Source organism: Penaeus vannamei, chromosome 33, assembly GCF_042767895.1.
Source record: "Penaeus vannamei isolate JL-2024 chromosome 33, ASM4276789v1, whole genome shotgun sequence".
Classification (NCBI taxonomy): domain Eukaryota; kingdom Metazoa; phylum Arthropoda; class Malacostraca; order Decapoda; family Penaeidae; genus Penaeus; species Penaeus vannamei.
In genome coordinates, this window is record NC_091581.1 from 7,664,274 (window position 1) to 7,674,273 (window position 10,000).

Below are 10,000 nucleotides of genomic sequence, written 5' to 3' on the forward strand. Positions count from 1 at the left end.
TTATTTTATCATAAATAGAATTAGTAGATGTGCAGGAAATTATCTTTATATTTAAAAAAAGGGTGACTGGCTAGACTGCTATAGGTTTATCATACTTAATTGCCGTTTAACAATTTATTAATTATATTCCACATACATCACTCGTGCCACAAGAAAATGTTCGGTGACTGTTTCTTTCGTGCTTATACCAAAACCACCACAAAATACAGAGAATACTTAGCTTTTGATTACATTTACGAATTCGAGGGGGGGGGGGTGTCTACGGGAGCGAGCGTCCAGCCAGTCGTGGGCGTGAGCGTGAAGTCTCGCGCCCCTGAAAATCACAGACAGGGGGCACGACCTAGAATGGCTCTGATTGGCTGGAGCTACACGTCCGTTAACCTGATTGGCCCACGCGAAATTCGGGGGCATATCTTTCAAAGGTAAAATAAAGTGAAATGAGATACTAAAAATAAAAGCGGTGAAATGTGGCAAGGCTAAGTACCTTTAAAAAAAAAAACATCTGAGATAATTGATAAAAAGAATGTATTTATAGTAAGAAACAAAACTCAACGAGTAAATAAAATAGTAACCCCTCCAAAATAAAAAGAAAATGAATTGCGATTCTTTACAGAGAATGGAAGTTAAGGATATATTTGTATATTTTCATGTTAGATATTTCCGTATGTATAAACTCGGAGCCTGGTGGACCTCAGGGTACACTACAACAGCAGTAAATATTAAGATTAAAAATAAGGCAGTGTTTCATAAAATGTCCTCAATCTTCTGCCAAACTAACGATATTTTTCAAGTTATGTGATATTAGTAACATATTCTTGATTGCAAATTGTTGATTGTAAGTTCGAGTAACATACAATTTATTTTAACATAAACGTTTAAGGGAAAAAAGGCGTTTCCCACCTAAAAAGGAAGTGAACCAGAGGCCCGAACCTGTTCTTTGCCACGATGCCCTGGCCGATTGACGGCGCCCCTGGGTGTATATATATATGTATATGTACACACACATATGTATATGTGTAGATATATGTGTGTGTGTGTGTGTGCATATATGTATATATATATATGTATATGTATATATATATATATATATATATATATATATATATATATATATATATATATATATGTGTGTGTGTGTGTGTGTGTGTGTATGTATGTATGTATACATATATATATATATAAATATATAGTATATGTATATATACATTATATATATATATATATGAGTATATGTATATACACACATCTATATAGTATATGTATACATATACATATATATATATATATATATATATATATATGTGTGTGTGTGTGTGTGTGTGTGTGTGTGTGTGTGTGTGTGTGTGTTTATATATATATATATATATATATATATATATATATATATATATATATGTATATGTTAACATATACATATATATAGGTATATATATATGTGTGTGTATACACATACATATATGTATGTATACATATATACATATATATATATATGTATACATACATACATATATATATATATATATATATATATATATTGATATACATATATATGGGGGGGGGGCGCTTTCGCACGATATACATATACATGTATGCATGTATAACGACAAGCTAAACAATTAGGAAGGCCAGGCATCGACCAACGTTTCACGTCGTAGTAATGCTCAGTTCACTGCTTTCAATCCTATTAAAGAAACCGCGTCTCCCTCAGGGCAAACTATTGTATCTGCGCCCGTGGCCAGTGGGAACCTGCGGGAAGAGGGAATGTTGGAATGGAGAGACCTTACTCCTCTAGATCTTGGTCCGAAGGGTCTTAGTCTGGAGTCCTCTGTCTCATTGGAGGCAACGAAGCGTTTTCTAAGGCCCGTAATTTTAAACCTTTTGCTCATGCTGGCGATCGCCTGGCGGAGCATCTGAGTGAGGGAGGCCTTACTTTAAAACCCAACGGTCGCCAAGGCGCGCGAACGAAAGGGATGGCAGCAGGGATTTTTTTTATCATATTACATTATATTATCTGACTTTACGTTACCTTTATCATATTACCTTATATTCTATTACCTTACCTAACATAATGTTATCTCCGTAATAGCCTCACTTTATACAAAGGAGTTAAAAATTAATCATTTTACTATACCTAACCGATATAAAATAGTGAACTGTAGGGCTACAAGGGTTAGGTTAGGTTAGACACGCCTCATTATAGAGCGGTGGAGTATGACAACCATTTTTCTATAGCCCGTAATAAACATGCCAACATCAAAACACTTATGGTAACAAAATAACAACTTAATCCTAATAACTCATCTCGGTGGAGGGGGAGGGGGAGAGGGCACGGCTGTTCTTAGCTCTCGACTGGAACATTGATGGTCTTGAAAAAACTACGTATATGCGTAATAAATTGTGATTTTCAGATATTTTGAAATTGCAATGTGATTCCTATGTCATATCATACACAAATATATTAATGATTTATAATCTGAAAGCAAGAAAATGGAAAGGGAGGGGCTCTCGTGACTTCGCTTCGCCAGGCTGTTCCAATACGATCTTATGCCAGCCTTGGCGAACTGGCGAACACTTGCCATGCTTTTATTAGTACGAAATTCCCGATCGCCCGGCGAAATCGAATGCCACCCCTGGCGAAAGGTTTTAAAGGTACGGGCCTTAGTCGCAGCGAGGCAGCCGTGGTGTGAACCCCATGCAACTGAAGTCTCTGATAAATTTATTGCAAGAGCGCCCGGCAATATATGATCCCAGTGACCACAGCCACCGAGATCGTAATGATTTTTGCTCCAATGAATAACACAGGCAAAAAGAGGTTTTATTCACAGTAATTTATACAATAGGCATAAAACCATGAATACACATTCCCAGATCACTCGATCTTGCCATTAGAGAACTCTATGTTGAAAATACAAAATATTTCCTCAATATACCACGAACTTCCATATCGTCTACTGTAGGCCACGTGTTTCTTGTTGCTACCGGGCCTGGATTTGAATGATTGTATCTTGGGCGTCATCTCTTGCATTGTAAGTGAAATCGTTATGTTCAGTGAATTTACGAAAGACGCAATTGCTTTTCTTTGAATGTTCACTTCTCGTCCCCCAAAATATAATGTTTTTTTCTGGGTGGTTTAGCAAGTTAGGGAATAAATTATCGTTTCCAAAATCGGGTCTCTTGATGGCTAATCCACGAATCGGTGTTCGCGTTCGCCTTTTACGTCTACAGCGATGAATCCACGGCAATACAATGACTTCGGCGAGAGATACTGATCTATCCACAGTAAGATCAGTTGGGTCACGGCGCCGATTCGACTCACCTCGCCTCCCGCTCTGTAAACCAGGTCTAAATAAGTCCTTATATAGACCTTGGTGTAAGTCTCAAAAGGACTCGTATAATTCGCCTCATTTTGACTCATCTCGCCTTGACTCGCTTGGTGTAAACGCATCCTAAGAGTTCCTTAAAGTAAATGGATCTTTGATAATGAATAGATTGATTGATAAATAGATAAATGAACATATATATTAAATTATAATTCTGTTTGTGTTTTGCCCTTCGATCACTGTCATGTTACGCTTGAGTTGAAGTTGCTTCATTTTAATGTAAAATGGGGTGATAATTGATAACCTAAATATAAAAAAAAGTAAAAAGAGGGATATATATATATGTGTGTGTGTGTGTGTGTGTGTGTGTGTGTGTATGTGTGTGTGTGCATATACATATATATATATATATATATATATATATATATATATATATATATATATATATATATATATTATATATATATATATATATATATATATATATATATACATATATATATATACTTTTTTGTCCAAAAAATATTTCTACGTTTTTTTTTTCTGCAGAATGATTTTCTCATATGAAATGCTTTAAGTATTCAGCGTTCAATATTTCCCCCCTTTAACGTCCCATAACGGAAGAGAAATGAGCTAGGGGTAATAGTAATCTATCACAACTCTGCCGGAGGTAACGATACCAAACTCAGCCGGAGGTAACGATACCAAAAAGTTTGCGAGCCCCTGGGACCTAGTCGAGAGCGACAAGGTTCCAGTGGCTCTCGAAGTCTGTGGTATTGGAATCCCCAGCTTGGTTGTGATAGAGGGTAAAATTGCAGGAATAGTCATATTATGAAGATTATAGCTGTGGAGTCTTAGAAATATGGCATTTTTTGCAGAAAAAGGATTGAATAACCATGGCCAAGATGCGTGAAAGGACAAAACTAAACTTTTCAGTTTATGCAATACAATTTTTGGGGGGAAATAGTGGCCCTAGGGGTGTGTCCTAATACCTTTCCATTTACAGCTAAAATCAACTTTTACGCGCAAGTAGCAATATAATCAAGTATACTAATTCTCTTCATTAATTATAGGCCCGAGTAGGAATATAATCGTCTACTAATTCTTTTTCATTAATTATAGACCCAAGTAGGAATATAATCAAGTATACTAATTCTTTTCATTAATTATAGGCCCAAGTATGAATATGATCAAGTCCACTAATTCTTGTCATTAATTATAGGCCCAAGTATGAATATAATCAAGTACACAATTTTTTCATTAAAATAGGCCCAAGTATGAATTGAATCAAGTCTACTAATTCTTTTCATTAATCATAGGCCCAAGTATGAATAGAATCAAGTATACTAATTCTTTTCATTAATTATAGGCCCAAGTATGAATATAATCGTCTACTAATTGTTTCATTATTTATAGGCAAAAGTTGGAACATAATCAAGTATACTATTTTTTTCATTAATTATAGGCTCAAGTAGAAATATAATCAAGTCAACTAATTTCCCAAGTCAGTTCTTTTCAACATATTAATCAAATCAATCCAGATCACTATAGCAAGAGCCGTAATATAGTTCAATATATATGCTGCATGCTTTCGCTTAAGGCCCTGTCACACTATCACTTTTTCCGTCAATTTTTTGCGTTTCCCTCTGGATTTGAGGCTTTCCGCAAGTATTGTCTGCAAAGGGAACAACTCCCAGACGAAGACGGTTACGACCGTTTCCAACTGGCTCATTTCCGTCTTGATCTTGTGCTATTAATAAATTAGATAGGATGAGTGAATGTAACCATAAGCAATTATTTTAGAACATTCGTATATACAATATGCATCTTATTTCTTTAAAATATCATAAATATGAGAACGTTCCTGTGATTCCCAGGACCTCACTCCGATAGCGCCATGTTTGTTTGTTTGTCAGTCGATTTCCATACGGAAAGTTCATTCGAAAACGCAAAAAAATGACGGAAAAAGTGATAGTGTGGTAGGGCCTTTTCAACTCGTGTGTTTAGTACGTTTTTTGTCCCTACAAATATGTTAATGACGTGCATGACATCGGTACAATATACAACAGAAAGTAGAAGTTATATTTTATTTCCTTTTTTTACCTACAGATAGCGGCAAAAACTGTGTATATTTCGACATGCCAAAAGAAAAGGATTACAGCAGTATTCCTATGGATTCGAAGTGAGTATTTACATCATCGCTTTTTGCTATTTAATTTTAAGATAATCTTGCGTATATTTCCGATTATTATATTTAACATCGATTTCGAGTTTGAGTGATCAAATAAGCGCATGGCTCTTTCTGTCTCAGGAATGTAATTCATTTCACGATATATATATATATATATATATATATATATATATATATATATATATGTGTGTGTGTGTGTGTGTGTGTGTGTGTGTGTGTGTGTGTGTGTGTGTGTGTGTGTGTGTGTGTATGTGTGTGTGTGTTTGTGTGTGTACGTATATCTGTGTATATGGCCGTCATTTTTTTTCCAAACCCCGGACGTCCCAGGTTTGGGAGTGACGTCACAGATTGCCGCTGCCGGGCGCAAAAGGTGCGGCGAAACTGTCCTACACTTCAGTCTAGAAACGGTGGCGTGGGAATCACATCCAGAACGTGTATAAAATCTAACGGCTTCTCTCCCCCCCTCCTCTTCTCTCTCTCGTTCTCTCTCTCTCTCTCTCTCTCTCTCTCTCTCTCTCTCTCTCTCTCTCTCTCTCTCTCTCTCTCTCTCTCTCTCTCTCTCTCTCTCTCTCTCTCTCTCCCCCCACTATCTCTCTCTCTCTCTCTCTCTCTCTCTCTTCTCTCTCTCTCTATCTCTCTCTCTCTCTCTCTCTCTCTCTCTTCTCCCCCCTCACTATCTCTCTCTCTCTCTCTCTCTCTCTCTCTCTCTCTCTCTCTCTCTCTCTCTCTCTCTCTCTCTCTCTCTCTCTCTCTCTCTCTCTCTCGCTCTCGCTCTCGCTCTCTCTCTCTCTTCTCTCCCCCCACTATCTCTCTCTCTCTCTCTCTCTCTCTCTCTCTCTCTCTCTCTCTCTCTCTCTCTCTCTCTCTCTCTCTCTCTCTCTCTCTCTCTCTCGGCTCTCATAACTCTCTCTCTCTCTTCTCCCCACCCCACTATCTCTCTCTCTCTCTCTCTCTCTCTCTTTCTCCCCCCACCCTCTATCTCTCTCTCTCTCTCTCTCTCTCTCTCTCTCTCTCTCTCTCTCTCTCTCTCTCTCTCTCTCTCTCACTTACTCTCTCACTCTCTTTCTCTCTTCCTCCCTCTCACTCTCACTCTCTCTCACTCTCACTCTCCCTCTCCCTCTCCCTCTCCCTCTACCTCTCTCTCTCGCTCTCTCTCACTCTCGCTCTCTACCAAGTTCATTTACATAAACATGACTGCACAACCCCCCTCTGTCTCCCTCTCCCTCTCTCTCTCTCTCGGAAATAGATATGACTATATAACCACTACACGAAACTGGTTTAACGTTCAATCAAAATGTCAATAGGGCATAGGCATATCCATTCATAAATTCATATAGGGTGAATATCCTCACTGGTTTATGCACCTACAAATAATTGGTAACAAACCAGGCATTCAAACCAGACATATTAACGCTCTGCTCATGAAGAGGTTAAACACGGAAACAGGTACGAGGATCCGGTACCTGGATTAACCTACCACAAAATATTAGAAACATCAATCTAATTACTTTAAAAAGGAAATTGAAGTTTCTTTTGAATTGTCAATGGCATCTAATAATTAAATGAAAAGCCAAACCATGTACCTTTATTTCTAATGATGTGGCCAATTTATTTGATCTTATTTTATAATTCCCCTACGAATGAACTTGATATTATCTCCATTTAGTTTGTATTACTGTACACTGCCCTGCATATGAACAAAGAAGAACCATTGCAAATAATGGAATTAAGTCTTTTGCCTTTCTCTTTCTTTTTCTTTCTCTCTCTCTATCATTCTCTCTTTCTATGCCTCTTTCTCTGTCTCTCTGTGTGTATCTCTCTCTCTCTCTCTCTCTCTCTCTCTCTCTCTCTCTCTCTCTCTCTCTCTCTCTCTCTCTCTCTCTCTCTCTCTCTCTCTCTCTCTCTCTCTCTGTCTCTCTCTCTCTCTCTCTTAATCTATCAATCTCTCTCTACCTCTCTCTCTCTATTCAGTCATTAATATTTCTTTATATTTATTATCCGCATATTTTCACTTTCCCCTGCCTGCATTCATTTAATGTCTGTTACAATGAACACGTACCAACAGCAATACAATTACTACTCAAATATATCAAGTGATTACATGCAAGGCATTTTCACTCTTGATAATAAGAAATATGCTTTTATCGCGCCTCGCTGTTCGCACGGTATTAGTGATTTCGAACAGTGTCCGAATGCAATCATATCATAAATATTCGATTTTTGAAGACCTACAGTCAAAATAATATTCACGGATAATCTAAAATATAACTCCTTTTTATAAGGTATATACAACATATTAAACGTTTTGTTTTTATGAAAGTAATAAGATTTATATACACGAAGCTGAAGCCAACGGATTCCTTTCGGGACAAAGTGTTTACGACTGGAAATAATGCAAATTTACATGGTGTTTGCATTTTTCTTGAGCTTGTAAATTGTTTTTTCCTTGAATTACTATTGCAAAGAGATATGAAAGTTGTAAGAGTACAAGAAGCACCGGTGACAATTGCCTGTTTAGCGATTTTTTTCTTGCCTTAATTAAAAATAATTTATTCTAACTGGCACCTGATCTAACGCTCAGTGAAGGGCCCTGGGAAAGAAACACAGTCACGCATGCGCAGAAGCAAGGGGGCCGAGCTTGTTCTTGACCAGGAGATGGGCTCCGCCTCTAGAAACGATGACGTCATGAACCCTTAACGCCAGGCACCAAAACCCGGACGCGAGCTCGTTGCGTCCGGGCTTTTACCCCGGATGTCCCGGGTGAAATTACAAAGGAGATAACGGCCTATATATATATATATATATATATATATATATATATATATATATATATATATACACACACACACATAATACACAAACATTTTATATGTATGTATATATTTATTTTCTAATAGCCTCTTGCCTTTTCCAGGGAAGAGGCGGATTTTTCCACGTTCTGGAACGCCGTTCTGAAAAGGGACGCGACCAAATGCCAAACACTGCTGCAAGGAAATTCTGAGCTGAAGAAAAAAATCAATCTCAAGAAAAACAATTCAACTGTTTTGCATTTACTTGCGAGTAAAATAACAAAGGAAGAGGGAACCAGCATTTTAAAATTGCTACTAGACCATGGAGCCAATGTCCGAGCTGAAGACAAGGGCGAAAACACCCCCCTTCACTTGGCTGCGAAAGAAGGCCTGGAGAGCTTCTGCCAAACGCTCATCGGGTTCCAGGAAGCTCACAACTCGAGTCCCGACTTGGACAAGACGAACGCCGAGGGAATGACGCCGATGCACCTCGCGTCCAAGATGGGATATTCCAATATTGTCAAACTATTCCTGGACAAGAAGGCGAATCCTAATGTGTTAAATAACGCTCATTGGTTGCCTCTTCATCATGCAGCCGACGGGGGATTCACTGACTGTTGCTCGCTCCTGTTCCCTCTTTATGCAGGAGACGAGTCCCTTGGGCCCTCTGTGAAGTCCCCGCTCATGCTGGCTGCCCACGGGGGATGGTATCAATGCCTCGCTGTGCTGTCCGGGGAAAAAACGGAACTTAACAGGAAAGGCCCAAGAGAAAACACAGCATTGCATGTGGCTGCACGGTCAGGTTATACGCTCTGTGTCAAGGAGCTCGTTAGAATGGGAAGTGATATTAACGCGAAGAACAAGAGTGGAAACACTCCAATAATGGAAGCAACACAAACAGGTTTTATGTGTACTGCGATATTTTTGGCAGAGATGAATGCTAAATTAGATACTATAAACAAAGAAAGCAAAAATCTCCTCCACTTAGCCGCTTGGGATCCATCCGGGGAGTGTATGGACTTTTTCCTAAACAAAGTCGCAAATAAGAGAGACATCGCAAAAATGATTGATAACCAAGATTGTCACGGATATACACCTCTTCATTACGCCCTCAAGAAGAGCGGAGAGAGGAACGGCCTGTTGTTACTAGAAGCCGGTGCTTCCACAAAGATGAAATCCAACAACAACGCGAAGACCTGTTTACACTTAGCGGTAGAAAATCAGAAAAGTGCCGCCGTCAGGAGAATACTGAGCAGTGGGGAGTGCGAACTGGACGCCGAACTCAAGACCAAAGAGACGCCATTCCTCCTCTCAACGAAGCTAGACTCGAGCGACATATGCCTCCAGCTCTCGAAGAAAGGTCCTCGAAAGAATGCGGTCAACATGTATGGCCAGACAGCTCTACATCTATGCGCGCAGTATGGGCATCCGTCCGTTATGAAGCTGTTGCTCAAGCTCGGAGTCGATAAATTTGTCAAGGATGATAATGGCTCCGAAGCTCTGCACACTGCCGCTGCGAGGGGGAACGTGAAGTGCTGCAAACTGCTCATGGAAGCTAGTAAAATGAGCTGCAAAGTGAAAGATGACAGTGGTAGATATCCACTTAACATTGCTTTTGAAAAGGGACATCGAGATGCGTTCAGTTTCCTCCTGAACAGTCTGCCTTTTAAGTCGTACCAAAATCTGCCTGGTGGACTGCG

General features: G+C 39.0%; 1 protein-coding gene across 2 annotated transcripts in view; it reads left to right on the forward strand.

The window, feature by feature from the left end:
• The window catches only part of LOC113821258 (transient receptor potential cation channel subfamily A member 1), a 24,485-nt gene that overhangs the window by 8,407 nt on the left and 6,078 nt on the right, over positions 1-10,000 (forward strand). For both annotated transcript variants that reach the window (XM_027373747.2, XM_027373749.2), the window contains exons 2-3: positions 5,430-5,502; positions 8,426-10,000. The exon at positions 8,426-10,000 is cut by the window's right edge and continues 48 nt beyond it. In XM_027373747.2, the coding sequence (XP_027229548.2) occupies positions 5,459-5,502; positions 8,426-10,000 (1,619 nt within the window). In that variant the 5' untranslated portion in view covers positions 5,430-5,458. The remainder of the gene's footprint in view (positions 1-5,429; positions 5,503-8,425) is intronic.